At 41.9% G+C, this 23,109-nt stretch overlaps 1 protein-coding gene across 1 annotated transcript in view; it reads left to right on the forward strand.

The window, feature by feature from the left end:
- INO80 (INO80 complex ATPase subunit) overlaps positions 1-23,109 on the forward strand; it is a 127,994-nt gene that overhangs the window by 50,667 nt on the left and 54,218 nt on the right. The window contains exons 15-25 of the mRNA XM_026651460.2: positions 259-318; positions 780-922; positions 2,506-2,590; positions 3,116-3,233; positions 4,285-4,370; positions 7,207-7,374; positions 7,821-7,954; positions 10,448-10,515; positions 12,237-12,330; positions 14,232-14,409; positions 22,757-22,897. Coding sequence (XP_026507245.1) covers positions 259-318; positions 780-922; positions 2,506-2,590; positions 3,116-3,233; positions 4,285-4,370; positions 7,207-7,374; positions 7,821-7,954; positions 10,448-10,515; positions 12,237-12,330; positions 14,232-14,409; positions 22,757-22,897 — 1,275 coding nt within the window. The remainder of the gene's footprint in view (positions 1-258; positions 319-779; positions 923-2,505; positions 2,591-3,115; positions 3,234-4,284; positions 4,371-7,206; positions 7,375-7,820; positions 7,955-10,447; positions 10,516-12,236; positions 12,331-14,231; positions 14,410-22,756; positions 22,898-23,109) is intronic.

The following is a 23,109-nucleotide window of genomic DNA, read 5'->3' on the forward strand; positions in this document are numbered from 1 at the left end:
GCAGTTTCTCCTTGAGGAACTAAACTGCTTGAGGCTTTTGTTTGGAAGATTCTGTTCCTTAAATATATTTAAATGCTTTCATATTTTCTCTGGGTTAGGAAAGACCCTCTTTGGTGATTTCCCTTTGGTTGTTTTGGTGGTGGGGTGTGCCACTCTCTGAGGTTTATTTTGCTTTACTATGGAGAACATGACATTTATAGTTTTAGTTCAGGTATATCAGTATTTGAAAATAACTTTTGTACTTTTGACTTGTTCTAGGTGCTACCATATTGGGGAAATCCCCATGACAGAAAAGTGATCAGGAAATTCTGGAGTCAGGTAACATCAGTGTCCCTGTCCTTTTACCCTCACTTCTGCTTGTACAAAGTAAAACAGAAACTGCTGATATGTTCTACAAAGCAAAAGAATGAGTAAATATAGAGTTCTATCTTCTTCATCCCCGTCTGCTTCACTATTTTTATTTATAGAAATAAAGTGAAAGGACTGCCCCGTTCTGGGTAACAAAATAGGGTGTAACAATGTAGGGCATACTAGAATTCAGTCAGAGTTACTGCATTCTGCAAATAAAGCAGAGGACTTCAGGGTCTGGCATTATTGCTATACTGCTTTAATAACCCAACTCATTTTTTAGAAAAAGATTCCAAATAAGTGAAAGGAAAGTATAATGGTGATAGAAGATTATTGAATGGAAGTATGAGACCCCTGTACAGATGAACAAACTCTTCATTCCAATGTGTTTACATGATCCAGATATGTGTCTTTCTTTTTTGTGGTTATAGAAGACGTTGTACACTCAGGATGCACCTTTCCATGTGGTGATCACTAGTTATCAGCTGGTGGTCCAGGATGTGAAGTATTTCCAGCGAGTGAAGTGGCAGTATATGGTGCTGGATGAGGCACAGGCACTCAAGAGTAGCTCCAGGTAATACTTGTAGCAGAAACAAAATCCTCTTTTGCTCAGGAATCTTTTGAGTTGGTACAGAAAAGAGAGTGGGAAAACACTAAGAATACATGAGTTGATGAGTTAAAATTTGAAAGAAAGGTTAAATTGTCTTAGGAACTGGCAGAAAAGTAAAGAATCCTTATGGCATTGCATTTTATTATGCACATGTTTTTAAGACACCCAGCAGGGAACCTCAGTTTCTCTCTTCCCCCTCTCAAGGTCCCATTACAACAGTCATTTTTGCTGAAGAAGGATTAACATGTTCTAATGTCAACTAGGAGGAGGGCAAGGCACTGTTCTTTCCCTTCCCAAAAAGAATAAAGATCAAGTTAGTGCTGAACACTTCAGCACAACAGTCTACTATGTGCAAAAATTAAACTAGTAGGCTGCTACCCCAGTCCACGTAACTGCATACCTTTGGGGAACTTAGTATTCGCATTCTTGAGCTTATTGTATGTGAAGTTTTTGATGAAAGGAAGTTACCATTTATAAGTAAAAGCTACCTTTCTAAATACCTGACTGTACTGAGGGAGGTTTATATGGCTCCATCTTCATGGATTTGAATGCCTTGGTATTTGGTCATATGTACGAAACATGCAAAGTGTAATTACAAAGTAACTGTAGGATAGAAGTGGGGGTGGGGAGGGGGTTGAGGCAAAAAATGGTGAGAAATACTTGTACCAGTCCTTGACCTCAGCCACCAGCAAAGACATTCTTAGATACTGAGTGGTCTGTGTTCATTAATAGCCATATAATGCTAACATATATCCGTTAAATACAGCATTATTTATTTGTATTGTAGTAGCACCTAAAGGCCCCAATCGGGAATCAGGGCCCCATAAAACCTGCAGATTGCAGTATAGCCCAGCAACCCTATCCAGGCTTCCTCATTATAAGGTTGATGCCCATAGTGGTTCCTGTCTGTCCTCAGCTCCTGTCTATTGTTTATTTCTTTAGTAAGGTGCTGTCTATCTGTCTTTTCTTCTTTAATTGCTTCTTCCTAACTTTTTCTCCCAAAATTGTCACTCATATTTCGGTGCTTCTTTTCTAAATGTTTGACAGCCCCAGAGCCAGGCTCATGCACATTCATGAGCTACCCTCTTCAGCACTCTTCAGGAATTTCCCATTCTAAGAGGACTGTAACATAGAATTCAACTCCCCTTACATAATGGCCTATAAATTTAACTTTGTAACAGTGCAAAAAGTGTATGTCACCATTTACTTGGGGTACCTATTTGCTATCTTGAGGGGATGAATACTCTAGTGACTGGCCTTTACGGGTAGCCAAACATTGACATGTTACAAAGTAAATAAAAATACACCTGTGGTATGTAAGATAAACAGTGCTAATCTCTTTATGACCTCCTATAAGAACCAAATCTCCCAAAGGGGCAAAGGGAGAGTACTTATACTCTTGTCAATATTACCCAGTGCCCTCTTAAAGAAAATCATGCCAGGAATGGGTCTGAAAAATGGTTGATTCTAAAATGTAAATGTAATTGCTCTCCTTTCTTACTGTTTCTATTGTGTTTCATTTTTTTTTAAACATTTTTGTTGGTCAGTGTCCGCTGGAAAATCCTACTACAATTCCAATGCCGAAATCGACTTTTGTTGACTGGGACCCCCATCCAGAACACCATGGCTGAGGTAAGCAGGAGGCCAGCAAGAGCTGATTTTTGATCAAAAGAGTAATTTATCCAAAGACATAACAAATAGTGAAAGAATTGTGGTACTCCTATGTGCTCAGGTGTATACTTGGGGGTTTGTCTCCATACCACGCTGTGAGAAATCACTGAGATCAGCTTCAAAAGGGATAATTTGGCTCATTAGGGAAGAAGTATGATTGAAGGTTGCTGATACTCAGTCATGCCTAAATCATGGGATGCGAAAACGTGACTTCTGTGCCATTTTCTTCAGCATGGTGAAGTTATTGCTCTTTACTTGGAACCACGCTCTGACTTTGGTTTGAAAAGTTGCACGTATCTGGCTTCTGTCCATTGTGAAAGGAAGATGAGACCACCACTAATATAGTCTGCTGAGCTTGGCAGAACACACTGTCATTTGATGTGACTTGGCCCATAATGCTCTGCAATAGGTTGAGATTCATGATCATCCTGTCTACAATGGGGATAGCTTTCACTGATTCACTGTCTCTTTGCCACTCCTTTATAGCTGTGGGCTCTGCTGCACTTTATCATGCCAACGCTATTTGATTCACATGAGGAGTTCAACGAATGGTTTTCTAAGGACATAGAGAGCCATGCAGAGAACAAATCTGCCATTGATGAGAGTGAGTACTAAGCACAGTAGGCCTCAGTTTCCAATTTGCCTGCTCTATCTGCCTATGGATTCACTTCAACTCTAGCAGTTGCATATGGGGAATCTCCCATTCTGATACAGAGCAGCGAGTGAAATGGCTTTGATTGTCGTTTGGTCTGGGAATTCTGCACGACAGATGTTGTCGGAGATAGAGACATATTGCTTCTTATATAGAAATAAAAGCTACTCAGAGTGAATCAGATTTGCCTCATGTTTGCTGCCTCCATTTCCTCACCTATTTTAAATGAACGAGGGATGATATTTAAAATATTATACATTTATATAGCATTTATCATGAAGGACTCCTAAGTGTTTTATAGGCTATATGTATGGTACAGAGATTGTACCACTGAATAGCAGCCACCTTTTTAGTGAAAAGACAACTATTCTATTTCAGTAATGCTACACAAGAGAAGCGCAATATACAACAAACTGGGGGGAATTTAGGTTGGCAGAATATAACTATATAACTACATGATTTTGAATTGTGCCAGAATATCAGAGTTAAACCCTTACTTTTATGGAAAGTGCCATGAGTTCTTTAATTATCAATGAAGGGTCTAACTTTGGTTTTACATCTCATCCAAAACACTGCACATCTGCAATAGCACAGTGCCCTTTAGCACTGTGTTGGTTCAATTCTGACTCTGGGAGAAATTAGCCAACTGTTAATGATGACTAGCTTTATATCCTAATAGTACTGAATGAGCTGCATGATCAAGTATCGTCCTCACCTTTTAATAGAAATTAGATGCTAATTGTATGTCCACAGAGTTCTGCTCATCAGATTGTAATACATACTATGCTATAGAAGTGCATTGCCTGATGGAGAGATTTAGAGATTCATGGAGTTATCAGCCTGTCTCAATGTGCTTATAAAAGAACCAATTTCAGTGCAGACAGATCAGTCCTGTGACATGCTTGAGGGGAACTGGGTGTGCAAGAAGGGTTTGAGAAGCAACTGGACATGGTATATTTCTGGCCATTGGGGCAGTAATCATGTTTTCTCCCTGGCATTTCAGACCAGCTGTCCCGCTTGCACATGATCCTGAAGCCTTTCATGTTGAGAAGAATCAAGAAGGATGTGGAAAATGAGCTGTCAGACAAGGTGCGAAACAAAATAATTTGGAAAGCAAGCTCTGCATCTGGCTTACTTTCAGTGCTTCCCTTCTCAGGTTTTTAGTTCATATAAATTCATATGTGGATCTGTTTATCTACAGCTGACTGAAAAGTCAGAAAACATCACCCATTCACATCCCTTTCACTTTTGCTAGCACATTCCTATTAGATCACACCTGTATTTAACTGGGGAACTTACAAGAGCCCATTAATGACCTCCTCTTCTACAAGTAAAACCATTAATCCGAAGATTTGTAAACAAACAATCCTTAAACCCGAGTAAGCTAATGGAAAAGTCAGTACATGAACTGAAGGGGACTAATACAGCATTGAAATGATTAGAAGAAACAAGAGCTCCACAGAGCACTAAGGGCAAGATCCTCTCAACGATGAGAGAATTACCTAGTGTCTTTATTTAAAAAAAAAAAAAAAAAAAAAAAAGTTGAGTATTCCTTGTTTTTAATGCTCTGTAATTTCCCTTCCTCATTGCCTGTCTCCCCACCACCTCTTTATCTTCCTTTGAAAATGCTCGTAAGTAAAACTGCAATGATTTGATATACCTTAGAGCAGAGGTTCTCAAAATTTTCCATAGTGTCGATATAAATATAGAGATTGTCTTGTGGATGCCATCCCACCATTCCCAATTACATAATATCACTGTGTTAATTATAGCAATTGACTACATAGAAAAGTGATATTAGGGAATGGGGTTCACTCACTGTTGGGGTGCCTCATTGTGGCCACGTCTGGGCATTAGCTCCATTCATATCTGGTGCCCTCCTTCCAACAGTTGTTCACACCGTGTCCCCCCTCACTCTCCAGGACTTGCAGTGCTCCTCCTTTGTGGTTTGGCCCTCCAACCAGGTCACTGTATAGTCCTCCCCTTCTGGGGTATCACAGAGTGCTGCTGGCTCAGCTGTCCGCATGCCATTGCAGACAATTTTTTGGTCCAAGGCCAGGCCCCAGGCCCTTTCTCCATGTTTGCTCACTACTCTGGGTTCCAGCCCCAGCACCCTGTGTCCTGTAACTACTGTCTGCTTACTCACAGGATCTGTTGCTACTTCCCTGGACTTCTTCCTACTTCTCTTTTCTGTCTTCTGCCATCGCAGCTTCAGACTACCTCCCCCAGGGCATAACTGTAGACTACTTCCATCAATCCAAACTCTGTAGCCCCAGACAAACCTTCCTTCACGCAAGGAGTGACTGCAGACTACTTCCCCTACAGCCCCCTTCTGTTCTCAGCTTCATCCCTTTATGCAGGCTCAGCCTGCTCCTTCGCAGCAGAACGTCATCAACTAGCCTTTATCAGTCTCTTGCTGTCTTCCAGGTGCAGCCTATAAGGTTGATTGTCCTATTTTAACCTTGTGTGGGGGTGAACACCCCCATCACAGGGAATTATTAGATATAGTCTCTAGTTTCTTTTAATGCGGTTTAGTAGCTGAAAATAAGTCAGCACTGTATATGAACAGCCAGTCCATTTAAAAAACAAACAAACCAACTGTCAATATGGTGCATTCTTAAACAGAAACTAGTATCCACACACAGCCTTGTCCCAAAATAACAAAAGGTGTTAGTTACAATTGATTTATTATTTTGGTGCAAGTTTGTGTATAGACCAACTTTTAGGTCTTGTCTACACCTGAAATGCTGCAGCTGCGCTGCTGTAGTATTTCAAGTATAGGCACTACCTACGCCGATGAGAGCGGTTCTCCCATTGGTGTAGGTAATCCACTTCCCTGAGAGCTGATAGCTAGGTCAACAGAAGAATTCTTCCATTAACCTAGCACTGTCTACGTTGGGCGTTAGGTTGGCTTAACTACGTTTTTCAGGAGAGTGGATTTTTCACACCCATGAGTGATGTAGCTAGTTTGCCCTTACTTAATGTAGGCCAAGCCTTAGTTTACTAAGGGACAAATCCTGGTCCCAGTACACATCCAGAGTAACTAGGCTGCGTGTTAAGGAGTTCAGCACAGAAGGGAATTCATCTCCCCCATCCCATGGAGTAGCTGTGGAGCCACTACAGAGCTACAGTATTCTCCAGAGTTCATATACCCTCCTTTTACTAAATGGAATTGGCAGGTGGAGCTGTGTAGGGCCTGGATCCATGGGTCCCATTCCTTCTTCTCTGTGATGTCTCTCACTTCCTCAGAATGTTCTCCACACTGGGTCAGAGCCGGGGGAGTGACAGGGACTTGCTGGAGACATTGATGAAGCAAACAAGGGCTTAAGGGATTCTTCTTTGCTTTGACAGTGCCTTTTCCATACCGAACACCACCCCTCATATGGTAATATGGGATGGCCAGGGTGTTCATGATGATTGGCATCTGATTTGTGACCCCTGGTTGAGAACACCTGCTTGGTGACATGACTTTACCATAGTACCGGCCCTGGGCCACATTTTTAAAGGTGCCTAAAGATGCAGATAGGCACATAGCAGGATATTCAAAGGCACCTCAAATCAATGGGAGTTACGTGCCTAGGCACCATTAAAAATCCACTAGGTGCCTATATGTATCTTTAGGTGCCTAAAATACCTTTGAATAACCCCCACCCCACCTCCCCCACACACACACTCCCTGTTCTTGGCTTCTCTTCTGATTCCTTGCAGCCTTCCAAGACAGGGTTCTCAATTAGGAAGTGCTTTCTGTGGCAGGTCCTGGATCATTGAATTACAGGTATAATGGCAGTTGCCTATGTATTTTTCTCAGATAGTTATGTGCTTTTCCTATGATATGATCCTACAAGGGTTATATTTACTGAATCTTGTTCTGGTATTGCTCTGTTTAGGGACAGACTAGGACTATAATTCCATTACTGTTTTGCAGATTGAAATTCTCATGTACTGCCAGCAGACCACCAGGCAGAAGCTGCTGTACCAAGCTCTAAAGAACAAAATCTCTATTGATGACCTGCTGCAGTCCTCCATGGGCACTACCCAACAAGCACAGAATACCACTAGTAGCCTCATGAATCTAGTCATGCAGTTCAGGAAGGTAAGGTCAGCAAAAAATGTATAATCATCAGCCATCATGGTAACACCGTAGCAAAAAATACTTCCTAACCTGGGCTGGTTGATTGCATGCAGCCCTAAATTATGCCCTGATGCAGTATAACTTGATACCAGCAGTTATAATATATACAATAAAGCAGAGCCCCTGCCATACAGTGCATGTGTCTGCTAGTTGGATCCCCATTCATCACTGAAGAAATCATTCACCTGGGGAAGAGGAGGCAATAGAGGTAACATGGTCGGGAAATGATATTATCTGGTATCTAAACTAAGATGGACGCTCTATCAAGCAGTTGTCATTGTATGCTCACCAGTTCCATCGTTTGAGTGAGCAATTTTTCCAAACGTTGGGCTGGAAAATGCTGCATATGACTAGATTTCTATTTTTTTCCCCACCCAAGCAGCTGACATCCTCCTTTTCTTACCCAGGTGTGTAATCACCCAGAGCTGTTTGAACGACAAGAAACTTGGTCTCCATTTCACATCTCCCTAAAGCCATACCAGATTTCAAAGTTCATCTACCGTCATGGACAGATCAGGGTCTTTAACCACTCGCGGGACAGGCAAGCCAATTCAACCTTCCCTTCAACTTATTCAGTACCTTTTATTTTGTCTCTTAAAATGTCTGCTCTCCCTCTTTTCTGCTGTTGTGATTCTGCAAGGGTTTTATGGGGCTCTTCAGTCAGTCAGTCTCCCAAAATTTTGATTTTAGACAAAATGGAGCTGGTAAAGCTTTTAGCCAGAGACTGAAATAGTCAGTAGCCTACACAACATTGAAATTTTGCTGATAGGGCTGGTTTGAGTTGTATATCTTTTTCTCTCACTCTCTTGCTGGGGGGATACATCCATGAATGGATGTGTAACATTGTATAAGTGGGTATTTGTATTATAAAGCATGTGTTAGCATATTCCTGTCTGTTATGGCATGTGTCTGCATTTTGTGCACTGTTATTTTGAGGAGGTGCTGTAAGGTCTACCTTTTGGGGTTTTTTTTGTCCTCCAATTACCTTCAAAACTCCTCTTGTTGTCCTATCGTCCTTGCTGAGGAGGGCTAGCTGCAGCTCCCTTTGGGGCCATTTAATGCCTTTAGAGAGATGGATGAGTGAGCTGTCACTAAAGACTAGTGTGAAACGATTTTTCCCCATATGGGTTGTGTGTGGTGTCCACAGCACTCTGTCCCTACCAGCTTGCAGCCCACCTGCTTCTTGTGGCACCTGCTACTAGATGACAAGTGAAACTGTTCAAGTACTTTACAGTGTTTTTGTAATGTTATTCAGACTTAACTGTAGTTTTGTAAATGACTTGGGAGTTATGGTGGATAATCAGCCGAACATGAGCTCCCGGTGTGATGCTGTGACCAATAGGGTTGATGCAATCCGTGGATGTGTAAACAAGGAAATCTCAAGTAGGAATAAGAAAGTTATATTACCTCTGCATTTGGCACTGGGTGTTGCCTCTGCTGGAATAGTGTGTCCAATTCTGGTGTCCACACGTCAAGAAGAATGTTGATACATTGAAGAGAGTTCAATGAAGAGCCATGAGAATCATCAAAGGAGTGGAAAACATGCCTTATAGTGATAGTCAGTTTAACAAAGAGAAGGTTAAGGGGTAGACTTAATCACAGTTCATAAGTACTTATGTGGGGAACAAATACCTGATAAAAGGCTCTTCAGCTTAATAAACAAAGGTATAACAAGAACCGATGGCTGGACAAATTCATAGATATAAGGCGTACATTTTTAACCGTGAAGATTTTAATTAATTTTTGGAACAATTTTAACAAGGGTTGTGGTGGATTCTCCATCACAGGCAATTTTAAAATCAAGATTGGATGTTTTTCTAAAATGTGCTTTAGTTCAAACAGGAAATATTTCAAGGAAGTTATATGGTCTGTGTTATACAGGATGTCAGACTAGACGATCAGTTATCCCTTGTGGTCTTGTAATGTGTATGAATCTATAGGTTCTGATTAACCCATTCCCTGAGGTTTTTAAATAGTGCTAGCCAAGTGATGGCTTCCCTGTTTTCTTTCATTTTATTTAACTGTTACACACCCAATATTCAATGCTGTCTCATAGCAGAGCCATACTCATCAACTAATCCTCTAACGAGCAAGCAAGTCAGCACGTGTCTACACTACAAACTTATGTCTGTATAGCTACGTCACTCAGGGGTATGGAAAATCCAACGTAGTTATTCCAGTTTAACCCCCCAGTGTACACAGCACTATGTCATTGGGAGAAGTTTTCCTGTCGACATAACTACTGTTTCTTGGGGAGGTGGAGTACTTACGCCAACGGGAGACCCGGCGGCACGTAGGTAGCATCTTCACTAAGCGCTACAGCCGCAGAGCTGCACCTCTGTATTGCTGTAAGTGTAGACAAGCCCTCAGGAAAAGTAAGACAAAGCAATTTATATTCTCTCCTTTTTCTGCTGATGATGTGTAATGGAATTAAGCTTCAGTAGAATACTGGAGGAACCTGGTTTCCCTTGAGTGGCTTTTCATATGTAAGGAAGCTATCTGTGTTGATTAGGTGTAACATGATAAAGTTGTGAGCATCTTCCAGTGCCTTGACAGCTAGTAATAGCTTACAGCAGATGGAAAAGAGATGTTTGAGTGCAGTCTGCTGGTTGCTCTGTTTATGGGAATGCCTGCTTAATCTTTATCTCATTCAATCATGAGAAATGCACAGAGCAGTGGATCACATAAACCATTATTTAATAGTAAAGGATAGGATAGGCACTCTTTCCCAATATGAAAAGCAATCCAGAAATGATGTTCTGACTCATGGTTAAATTAAGTAAAATACATTGTGGCTGCTGCTTTTCATTAATTCATTATCATGCAATACTGGAAAACTGGAGGATCAGGTTTCTTAACATGAAGAACCAAATTCTGTAGACTCCTCGACAGCAAGAGGAGAGTGAAACTGTGATACTGTAACTGAATGTCACTCTGTAGTTTGGGGTCAGAGCTTAGTACTTCTGACTTCTTGATTGAATGTGAACTAAATTACCACTTTCTTATTTTTTATTTTGTTCTGTTCATTTTTCAGGTGGTTACGGGTTTTACTTTCGCCATTCGCTCCGGACCACATCCAGCAGTCTCTCTTCCATAGGAAGGGTAGGTTTACTTCCCTGGGGAAGCAGTTAAGGTGGCTAGCACACTTCAGAATGATGTTGCAAGCTGTCTTGTTTGGAGGGAGAATTGGTGTAGATTAACTTCTCCCTGGGACTATAGATTCTGTGCCTCTCTGGTCACAATTCATTAGAACCTTTCAACCTTAGCACTTGACGTGAAGTCAACAAGCTTATTTCAGTTGATTAATAAGAGGCAAGATAGAAGGATAGTCTAAAAGAGCTCTGTTTAGCCTCAACGTTCTCCTGTTCTTATCTCTTGCCCTTTTAGTCCAGTTTAAAAGAGTTAATATAGCTTTTGTACACTAGTTTGAGGTTTGTGAATTCTTCTTAGATTCAACCTAGTGAAACCTCAGGAGCATTTTAGAGCAATTTCTATAGTACACCAAGCTACATGTTCCTCTTTCCTATGGACCAGTAGGAGAATGGACATGGACCTGAATTAAACTGAGAGACTGCTGGATCCAAATTAGTGACCAGTTGAACAGAAAACTAAACAAGCTTTGTACATTTGATGTATTATTCCATTTAAAATTGCTATTACTAACTGTGCTAGTAAGAGAGAACCTGGTAATTAACTTGCCGAAAGAGAGGGTAGATTTTGGAAGAGGAGCAGGAGCACACTTAAGGCTCTATTCCTGCATCAAGAACTGTTAGTATGGACCCCTTAATCTGTGTGGCGTTCCATTGAAGTCAGAAGGACTTTGCGCAGCCACAGGGATTTGGGCTTCATGGGTGATTGGGTGCTGTCTGTACAGCTCTTCTTCATATCCTGTGGGCTGCTCTGTAACTGTTCATTAGTTTTGGCTTGATAAATCTTCAGGGAGATAGATTTTTGTATTAACTGAATAGAAAAACGTAATGGTGGTGGAGAGTTAAATATGGTAAGAATATGAAAATAAATGAGTGTACCCCTTCCTACATCTTTAATAGTCCTCCTCTTGTCTGGCCCAGAAGCAGTGACTTGAATTCAGGGAATGGCAATCAAGGTGAAACCTTTAGCATCCCCTAAAGCAGAGGTTCTCAAACTGGGGGATGGGCCCCCCAGGGTTGGGGTGTGTGGAATGTATTCTGGGGGTGTGACAAGCTTTGGGGGGGAAAAGTTATTGCACACATTGTACCCATAGCAATTAATAACTAGCAAAGCTGATTCCTACAGACATATAAGGGCCTCAGATGGTGCTGTGCATTTTGACTGATATGTTAAGCTTGCATAGCATTATACAAAGTTGTTGCCATCTGTACGTTAATCCGTTTGCTATGACGAGAAGTGCACATTTAATTGTAAGTATGGACCATAATCACAGTTTTGCTTTTGCTTTTATTACAATGGATCGTTGGCTCATTCGTGCAACAGGGAAAAGAAAGCAACTCAATTGAAAAACAAAGAAGCCCAAACTGACTCAAGTGAAGCACCGCCACTGCATATATCCACATATGTACTTGTGTGGCGGGACGGGGGGATGTAGACTACTACAAACACAAAGAAGGGGGGTGCGATCAAATACGTTTGAGAACCACTGCTCTAAAGGGATAGGTTACATTTGGAGCTCCTATATCATTTTGCATTCTTTTTGTAGTAAGGCATTTGGATGTCTAGAACCTTGGGATCAGAATTCACCTGGACTGGTCCATGTGTGCTCATTGTCTCCTGTATGTGGACCTGCAATAGATATCAGCCTTAACTTTGACATTTTTGTGATCTAGGTGCCAATGAAGAAAGTTGTTTTTCTTTCCTCCGGTTTATTGATGTCTCTCCAGCAGAAATGGCAAACTTCATGAATCAGGGACATTTAGCCAGGTGAGGAAATTAATTCTATTCATTTAATTTTAAAAAGAAACTTAGAGGAAAAGTATGTGCAGTTTAATAAGTATTTCTGTAATAAATTTGCATGTTCTTGGGCTATGATCAGCTATCATTTATTATTAATTTGTGTTACAGTAGTGTCTAGAGGCATCAACCAAGATCAGAGGCCTGTTGCGTTAGGCATTTTGCACACACATAGTGAGAGAGACAGTCTGTGCCCCCAAAGAGTTTACACTCTAAATAGACAAGACAGGCAAAGGATGTGAAGGAAAAGATTTGCCCATTGTGTCACAGCAGGGCAATGGCAGAGCCAAGACAAGAATAAAATCCAGGCTTCCATAGACCACACTACTTCTCTGTTTTTATTAATTTTTTTCCTCTGTCTTTGTATATTTTAAAATTTATAGAGAATTACCCTGGGCCATAATATTGGCTATACTTCAACTGCAGTTACTGTTGCCTTCCTTCCATGTGTGCCAATCACAACATGAAATGATTCTCCAAGGCACACTTACAGGTTGATAGACTTTTAACCATGAAGGACTCCATGCTGGATCTGCACTGTGGACTCCACTGTAGTAGACAGCGGGGCTGCAGCGGTTTCCCAGCACTGACAGCAGGGCGGTGCAACACACCAAGGGGCCCAAGGCACCCAGTCAGGGCTGCAAGGAGAATGAGGAGCCTCTAGCCTGGTGGTGAAGTGGGGGTACCCTGCTGCTGGACAGTTCCTGCTAAGGGATGGCTCCCACATTCCGGGCTGGTGATCGAGTCAGCGGGACTGGGACAGTGGAGCTGCAGAGGGCTCCCTGCGTGGCTGCTGGGCTGGTGACACCTGATCCCTTCAGGCACAAGGCGCTGAGGAGGCTGTGATCCTGGCAAGGCAGAGCAGAGACCCCCTGACCAGGGCCCCGAGAAGGAGGACAAGCCCCTGGCCACTTGGGCTTGAGCCTGCTGGTGAATGGTTCCTGCCCAGTGACAGAGCCATTCAGCAGCAGGGTGGCCTCCTTCATGTTTGGAGGCTTCTCCTTCTCCTCCTTGCAGTTCTGGCTGGAGGTCTCTTCTCTGCCTGCCAGGACTGCAGCCTTCCGTACACCTGTTTCAGCCCTCCAGCAGTGCAGGGAGCCCTCTGCAGCCCCACTGTCATGGGAGTGAAAGAGCAGGGCTGCAAAGGGCTTCCTGTGCTGCCACAGGGCCAGTGACATTCGATCTCTGCAGGTGTGTGGTGCCAAGGGGCTGCACTTGTTCCTGCTGTTACTGGTGGATTTTTTTGGGTTGATTTCAGTGTGGCAGCTGAAATTTATCTCTATAGACATCTATCAATTTAAATCAAACCCTGCCAAGCCTGCTTACGTTATATAATACTGTGGGGGAGGGTGTTAAAATGAAAATTCTGAATCTTAAAATTTTGAAGTGAGCATTTTTTTGCAAAATGGATTAGTACCATGCTGTTAACTGAAAGAAAATTCAACATAAAAATGAGTGCAGTATAATAAATCTAGATATCTTTCCAGTGTAATATGTAAGTGTTGTAGGTTTTCATGGTTGAGATTATTAGACCAGTCACTTCTGTTCTGTGGTTCAGTAACGTGATAAGACTTTTTCTCCTGAAGTGACAACGTTCACGTAGATCTTTGTGTAGCTCTGTACATTGTTCTTACCACGAGTATCTATATATGCAGGTGATTGTGGAGAAGTCAGAGAAAGGTACTAGTAAAAATGAGAAATAGTTAAATTGGAAAGTGGATTGGGGAAAAAAAGCCCTGTTTCCCCAAAGCCAGAATACTGTAAAAACAAAATGTTAAAGGAATAAGACATGTCAACTACAGCCCTGCTGTATCTATTTAAGCCCCCTCCACAGAGCAGTGAATAAGTGCATTTACTGTTGTTTATTTCAGATGGTTAGCTCTTTTCCTGTCTCTGAAAGCCTCCTACAGGCTCCATCACTTGCGCTCCTGGACAGATCCAGAAGGGGAGCACCCACAGAGGACTCCGTGTCTGGGGAATAAAGATTTCTTGCTGGGAGTCAATTTTCCACTCTCTCTTCCCAACCTGCACAGCTGCACTTTTCTGCAGGTAAGGAAAATTGTCAAAGACATGCAGATCCTTCATTCAGCAAATACTAGCAGGCTGTAGCGAAGCGGAAACAGGGAGAACCCTTCCATCCTTCTAAAACACATGAAAGGATAGACATGGAAATAAGCTTCCTTTTATGATAGGTGCAGTGTGACTTAGTTAATTATACACCACTCCCTAAGAAAAATTAAAATAATTAAAGTGGACTTTAGTCTTTCTACATATTTTTATATACCATACGTAAATTATTAATAATTAATTAAGTAAATATACCTGTGTACCAGAGTGCAAGTTAGCTGACTTTTAGTGCCCAGTGCGAGGCTCATCTCTTCAGCCAAGTTTCTGCTTGATCTTGATCTGCTTATTAGGGATGGCTGATTGTGGGGGAAGGGGTTAAGAGAAGCTACTGCAGCCAGTGCAGACCTCACAGTTCATGTTTTTAAAGTATGTAATGTACCCAGGCAATGGGAGCATAATAAATAAATACCCACATTTTAGTAACCCTTTTGTATGCTATACTCATCCATTGATCACAGGGTATCTTTTTTGCACTCAACAACAAAAATGGTGGTTGAAGAAAATCAAAGTGTTTGTGCGTGGGGCACGGTGTGAGAGGGAGACTTGAGGGAAAAGAAACAGCACAACCTAGCTTAGTGGGGAGTGCATTGCTGTTCCTCAGCCCATATCTGTTACATATAATATGATGCTGTCGCCAAGCTGTAGACTGAGAATGGAAAACCCTGATGCTAGTGAGATGCAGGTCACTCGCAGAGAAAAGTGACCATGCTGCTGATCTGGGGGATTAGGGAGGCCTGATATTGTTCTTAAGCTGTATCTCCTACATGTAATGAAGTACTAGTTCTAGTACTAATACAGCAGTCCAGGCTGCACCTGAAATGTCTAACACATAGCAGCCACAAGGTATATTTATTCTTTTTTCTCATGTGCTTTGTGGTTAGTATTGTAGTGATATCGCTGGCCTGATTCTGCCTGTGTGCTAAAATGTTGTGCAGTATTGGGTAATATAGCCTCATCAACAATAGTACAAGCAATCTATGCAGCAATTCAGATCAGTAATTGGAGCCCATGTGCCTGGCACTTGCTTTTGGTTAAGTTTCAGATTTTCTGGCCATTTAAATCTGTTTTGTGCCAAAAACTAGGCTTAAATAGCTACTTGGGGATTATTCCCATCACAGGTGAATCTCCATGTGATAAAAGGTCAACATAATGGCCGCTATGTCCCTACCCTTTCCCAGTCCTAGCATAAGGCTCATGGCCAGGAAGCTATTACAACTGCCTGATCCATAGCTGCTGTAACAGCCCCTTGAGACCATAAGTGTCTGGCATAAGGTAGAGCAGGTTTAGGGCTGTTCTGTCTTACACATGGACTAGTACCTGCTTGCCAATCCCACAATTAGGGAAATACTGAGGTGGTTTAATACCATCTGTGCCACCCCCATCTCCTTCCATTCTTGTAAGTACAGTTTGGCAAGTGTGAATCTAGCCCTAAATATTTTGTATCTGGATTTTCACTTATTCACTTCCATGTAAATAATGGTGGTGGTGGTGGGGATTTGGAGTGGTTCATGTGTGAATTTATGGAAGGGAATGTACCTTATTCTGGAACATTTGATAATTACCCCTAAATCTCTTTTGGGTTATGGGAGTAGGTAGGACAGATTTTTTGTGTGAGGGAGGGCAGGAAGAACATAGACAGGATGTGCTGGAGCCATGTGCTGTGTAGGAGGGAGTGGTTCTTTAAAACAGAGTTACTGCTCTTTTTGTGAGGAAGATGCCAAGTGCCTAGGAGCTACCATCTCCAGTGCCTGTGTGACTTATAAGCTCTCCCTGTTGTTTTTTCAAACTTTAACTATTGCATGCATCTGTGGACTCGGTGACTAGAATAATATGTAAAGGGAGCTGGGGTGGATACCAGAGTGTTATAAGTGCAAGTGTTGCCAATTCTCTACACGTTATCACAAGTCTCACAGTATAAGCTGTTTTTTTTCTTAAGGCCACAGCTTTATTTTAAAATATGTAAATTTCTAGCTCCCTTGGCTGTGAAGAAAAACTTGAAAAATCCAAGTGGCTCAGGGGAGATTTTCAAAGGCACAAAGGGGAGCTAGTTGCCCAGTTTTCACTGGAAGTCTGAGAGAGTTGAGCATGTGACTCCCCTTTGTGCCTTTGAAAATCTCGCCCTCAAAAACCATGAGGCAAGTAAAAAGAGCCACAAATTTCTTGTGTGTGTGTGTGACTCTGTATATGTATATCAATCATGATTTTTAAGCCAACTCACAGTTTTTTGAGTTTTAGGGCTGGCGTTAGATCAAGTGCTGCATTTCTGGAGAGGACAGGTCAGAAATGCACTCTTTGCAGACAGTGGAAGATGTCAGTAGGGGAAACTGATGGTTCTTGCTGAAGACATTGGGCAGTCTGATAGATCTTTGCCTTACTGAGTGAGTTGGACTCTTCTTTGTTCTGCTGGATGGGCTCTCATTCATAACTGTTATGCATTCTGTGCATCACAATCAATCTGCTATTAGGGAGCACTAACCAGTCAAAAGTGCTATCTTTACTTACCTGGACAAGCTTCTTCACAGCATGATTGACAGTATTGACATAGGATCACAGTGGTTGGAGAATGAAAAGGTCTGTCTGTCGGATCATCAACTCCACTTTCTTTGCTTGGCAGGATACACTTAACTGCTGTTCTGGTTTGTTCTTCCTCTTGAGTTTTCTTTCTCACTTCTTCCTATGAATATTTTCTTTGGTTAGTTAGGGTGACATTTCAATCCTGTAATGAAGTCAGTGTTAATAGGTTTTATGGTACAGTCATATTGGGTGTTTTATTTTTGTAATTACTCAGGACAGCTCAGCTGCAGTCTCATTGTGAGGTTCCAGTTTTATCCAACTTTTCAACTAGGCCAGAGTCTCAAAACCCGGAACCATATAGTTAATCAGATCACAGTTCATGTTTCTAAGCCAAAGCTTTTCCTGGCTTTCTGTCCTTAGCTTGAACCACTACATAGCTTGGGATCCTTAAAGTTGTTCTTTGCGTTATCTGTGCATTTCCAAATAGCTGCTGAATGTGTTTTACTTTATATTAAATATAAACTGAGTTACTGGTGGATTTAATGCAAAAATTGAGTTTCCAAAATTTTGTAGCCGTCAGCCTCTCAAGCTTGCAAATGCTGTCACAGGACCAAGTTTTACTTTTTGGCATTCCATACAAGAACTTTGTTTTCTCATAACTAGCCAAATGAGAAGCTAGTCATGCTCAAGAGCAAAATGTGCTGAATGTTGATTGATACTTGTACTTTCAAGTCCAAGTGCTATAGAAGCCAGAGAAAATGAAAGGGCTGTGAGTTCATTTAGAATCTCACAAATGTCCTTAGAGCAAGACAATTTGAGTGGTGAGTTGCCGGAAGTGGATTCTGCACATGAGCTCAGGAGACATGGGATAAAATGTATTGAAAGTTAAGCAGAGTAACTGCATGAGTCTCGGGAGCTGTGGGTTGTGGGTCAGTTGAATTGCCACATAGATGATGGCACATAAACCCTGGGAGCTATAGTGTTGGGTAAGGTGAGAGAGAGCAGACAGATCCTACAGAATGTAAAGTATCCCAAAGGGGACGAAAGAGTGAAGAAAGTTAGGAAACAGCCAGAAGAAATTACAGTAACTCCTCGCTTAACGTTGTAGTTATGTTCCTGAAAAATGCGACTTTAAGCGAAACGATGTTAAGCGAATCCAATTTCCCCACAAGAATTAATGTACATAGAAGGGGTTAGGTTCCAGGGACATTTTTTTCAGCAGATAGTATAAGTTTTAAACAAACAATTTAATACTGTACACAGCAATGATGATTGTGAAGCTTGGTTGAGGTGGTGGTCAGGGGGTGGAGGAGGGTGGGATATTTCCCAGGGAATGCCTTACTGCTAAATGATGAACTAGCACTTGACTGAGCCCTCAAGGGTTAACACATTGTTGTTAATGTAGCCTCACACTCTACAAGGCAGCACAAATGGAGGGAGGGGAGACAGCATGGCAGACAGAGACAGAGAAACCACACCCTATGTGTGAGAGACAGAGAGAGATGTGCATTGCCCCTTTAAGTACGCTGACCCCACTCTAAGTACATTGCCTTTTTAAGTAGATCAGCAAGTTGAGACAGCAGCTGCTGTCAGCAAGCTCCCTCCATCCTGAGTCTGTTGTTTCCTCCCTTTCCCCCACTCTATGGTGATGGGGTAAGCCGGGGGCAGGAGCAGGGGGACACCCTGATTGGCCCCCCTCTCCCCCCCGCGCAGGAAGCTCCCGGGAGCAGCTCCAAGGCAGAGGGCAGGAGCAGCACATGGCAGTGTGGGGAGGGACAGCTGAACTGCCAGCAATTGATAGCCTGCTGGGCGGCTGCCGCACAGGGAACTTAGGGGAGCGGGGAGCTGATAGTGGGGCTGCCGGTCCACCCTGGTTCCAAGCCCCCACCAGCGAGCTCCCTCGGGCTGCTCTTTCTGCAAGCAGTGGACAAAGCAGGCGGCTGCCAAACAACGTTATAAGGGAGCATTGCGCAACTTTAAACGAGCATGTTCTCTAATTGAACAGCAACGTAACAACGAAACAGCATTAACCGGGACGACTTTAAGTGTGGAGTTACTGTAGTTTCTAGTTCTAAGGTGCAAAGCCCATTATGGCTTGGGTCCTGGATGTCCGAGAGATTGCTTCTTTTCCCCCCGCTCTCATATGCTGCTGCTGCAGACTTTGCGATGAACAGAGATCTCAACCTAACAGTGCCTGAATCTTAAATGTCTGGGGTTTGGTAGTTAGCTATCCTCAGTGGTATGTCTTTCAACTCTGGAATTTGCTTCTTCGGCTGATCAGATGGAACCCAGATCTATTCACCATTAGTGCACAATGCAAAGTCAGTTTCTTTTCCCACCTTTTGCCAGAGGAGTGAATGTGTCTCTCTCTGATTAAAAATATCAACTTTTGGAAATGTACAGTGTACTTTGAGTTTTGATAATTGATCCCATGTTAAAATGAAGAATTAAATTCACAAAAGACAGATCATTCATTAAGTAGCACCTAGCTTATCTGCAGGGAGGGAGACCTTTTCTGAAGCAGTGGGATCTTGTTTGGGCACGTCTAATTTCTCTGAATGTGAATTCTGGAGCGAGAAAGGAGACAATGTCTGTGTGGAGGGAAACAGCCAGAATTCAGTTGAAGGGGAAGTTGAAATTGAAGATGCGTAACAGGTAGGAAACCAATCTTGGGCTTGGTGTGTCTTATTTTGTAGCGTTATCAGAAAAGCCAACAAAAATAAGCCCCTCTAATTTTCAGTCAAACAAAAACAGCAGGGCAACCATGTGCATACGCCAATTAACTCTGGCTGTGCTGGAGTTTAGACCTTGATTCCATATCTGGTTTGATGAAATGTCTGCTCTTCTCCTATGAGACTCCTGTGTGGGTGTTTGGCTGAAGTAAATTTTCTGGAACCCTGCACAGCCTGCTATGGACTGCATGTGTAGTACTAGTCTCATAAACCATGAGGTGGCATAGCGCTATCAAGAAGGAGAGGAAGGAAACTCTCAACCTGGTTCTCACTGTGTGCCTTTTAAAAACCTAGAGGCTTTGAAAGCCTACCACAGTAAAGGATGACAAGACAGTACATGCCAGGGCAAGTAACCCTTTTTGTAGATGAGCTGAAATACCAGTTACTTTTACAAAGATACAGCTGACAGAGATATAATTGATATAGATAATGTAGTGGACTAATATGGCTATAAACATTTTTCTGTGTACCAGAGAAATCAGATGATATTGGGGGTAGGACCTCTTATGTAATCATCTGTACACTTGAATTTTTAGGTTTCAGCTATATTATTTTCTCTTGGCTTGATTGTGGCCAGCCCAAAGTCAGTGGCCCATACAGTTGAATAGCCTCCAGTTGTTGATCAATTGATTATTCAAAAACTGACTTGCAGAGGATAGCAGTTCATAGTATGAATATAGTTGTGTTTACTTTAAAAGGTTAGTATTCATATTTTCATAAGTGGAAAAGCTATGAACAAAACCTGGATCTAAAATAGTGGGTGTCCGTCCTGAAGTATGGGTTGCACGAGGGTATATGATCCATCCTAGAGTTGTATCTATGCCATGTCCTGTAACCTTACTCAGTTCCTTCCCATGTATGTGAATCTGATGGGAAGCTAGTTTTCCACTGTGTCTGATATATCTACTGCCTGCTATAATCATAAATATTTAATGGCAGCACGTCATGGAATTCAAACAGGGACACTTCTCTTGTGACTTGCTCATAATTTGTGTACAGATAACATGGAGAAGTAGACTCTGTATTAAAAGTCTCTTAATGTTCTTTGTACACATGCATACAAAATATAATTTGGTTTTCCTTATTTGAGATACCGTCTTAGAAGTCTTTCCTTTGTTTTTTCCTGTTTCTAAGTGAGCTGAAGCCAACATGGCTTGCTTTTTGATATTAGTGCCAAAGGAGAATCAAACAGTGAAGATGTCCTCAGGAAAGTGTGTATCAGTGGAATTAACCTTGTTTTAGCTAATTGTTGCAACACAGTATCCTACACTCCAGGCGTTGCACGGAGAGAAATTCCAGTTTCACACCACCTCATCCCCAACTCTCTCTAGGTAATAAAAAACAAAAATGTGCAACAGCCAGAGCTGCAGCCAATATTCCAGTGCTTGCTGACAAAGAACTTGCTGAGAAATTCCTGACCCTGTACAAATTATGTAAAAGAAGAATCAATCCAATCTGGACTCAGTCAGATTGAGGGGCAGGAATTCAGTCAGGATGCATGAATTTGCTTGGTGCCAGCTCAAGGCCTGGAGCTAGACTGATAGCTGCTGCAACATTGCTTTCACAGCTGGGGCTGACTGAGTGTACTTGGAGATCTGTGATGACAGCAGGGCTACTAGCATAGATTGACCATGAAGACAGTTACCTCCATTGTTTTTGAGAGTTTTAAGTTATTGAGCCATGAGAATATTTTTTTGTCTTGCAGTTAAGGTAAATTTTCAACTACAGTATCTACCTCTTGTGTTTGCTTGGACTGTAAAGTGGCAGAATCCAGCTAAAGACCTGCTCATGTCTCATGGAAGTTCTGCAATACCGTTTAGAAACATTTCTGTTGGTGTCAGATTTTTGCCCTTCAGTTTTCATTACAGAGCATACATCTATGGATCAGAAAGAAATTTCTCCCTCTATTAACTGTCACACAATTGATTTAGAGGCATTATGGGATGTGTAGTTATGAGTTATCTTTCTCTGAAGCATCAGGTAATGGTTGCTACTTACTTAGCTTAATGAACTAGGGGTCTGACTCCCTACAACAAATCCCATGATTCTATGAAAATAAAAGATATATATGTTCCTTAATTCATTTCCTGCTGCTAGTGTCCCCCCAAATTATCTCCCATTTTTGACATCATAATTATTCCACAACAACTGATTGTGATCAGAAGATTACAAGTTCAGATACAGAGTAAGCAGCAGGAGTGGATTAGTTTCTAGATCACATAGGTCATATTTTGATACAGATATGTATGGTAATAAAGACAAAGGGAAAGAGGGACAGAAATTAATATAAGCAAGCAAAATTGTTCTGAAGTAGATGGTTTTTCATTGTTTTCCTCGAGGAGCAGAGCATATTGAGTGGCTTTCCTTTCTTTAAACTGCAGTGCCACTCCAAACCCCACAATTTTGGCTCCATCTACTTTCATGATGCCAAAGGTATCCTTTGTTTAAAATGAGGGATCTGCCACTATGTGGGCATCACAATTCTGGCAATGGGATATACACCCGAAGTGCCAGCACCCTCAGGCCACCAATGATAAATTCAAGAGCAATTTTGCATGGAAAGAGGAAAAAGGATTAGAAAAGGGATGTAAATAACAGAAATATAACAATCTGTTCATCTCTGATGTCCGTCTAGTGCTCTCTCCTGCTAAGGTTCTTTCTATCCATATAGGGTGTGCCTTAGAGTAGTGTGAGGGAGGGTCATCCTTACTGGAATATGTATTTGCTTTCCTGCCATTAAAAGCTAAGGTGAAAAAGTGCTGAGGAGGCAAAGCAGTGTCTCCAATTCTAGAATATCTGTCAAGAGGGGAAAAAGTGGCAGCTGGGCAGAGTTTCCTTTTCTAATTGAAAATGGAGGTACTGAGAATTCTGTGCACTAGCATTACAGTAGCTATGTAAAGATCCCTGTTCCCAAGGAAATTATTTGGTGATTGTTCATTATCATCCTTTCTGACACGGGGATAAACAACTAAAAAGGATTCCCTTCTTGGTTGAATTAACTCTTTATTTAATTTAAATTTTAGAACCTTGTGTTCAGTAGCCACTGTAAAACAGTTACTGGCTATTCAGACCATGTCATACATCGAAGGAGATCAGCTACCTCATCGGTCCGGTGCTGCCAGGTCACTGAACTGCCATCCTTCTTGTGCATAGCCAGCCCACGGGTAAGTCCTGCAAAGATGATATTACAGCGAGGGAATCTATTCCTCCTTGTAACTATTTATGAAGCTCCTATGATGTTTTGTACCATTGTCTTTGAAAAGATCCTTTTGCGCATTTAAAAAATGTCCTGTCCCCACAAAACTTGCAAATCTCCATTTGTACAAATGTTATGTGGCAAGAAATATCTCTAATATTGGCCCAAATTCTGAGATAA

Source organism: Terrapene carolina, unplaced genomic scaffold (assembly GCF_002925995.2).
Source record: "Terrapene carolina triunguis isolate 2854851 unplaced genomic scaffold, T_m_triunguis-2.0 Scaffold96, whole genome shotgun sequence".
In the NCBI taxonomy this organism is placed as follows: domain Eukaryota; kingdom Metazoa; phylum Chordata; order Testudines; family Emydidae; genus Terrapene; species Terrapene triunguis.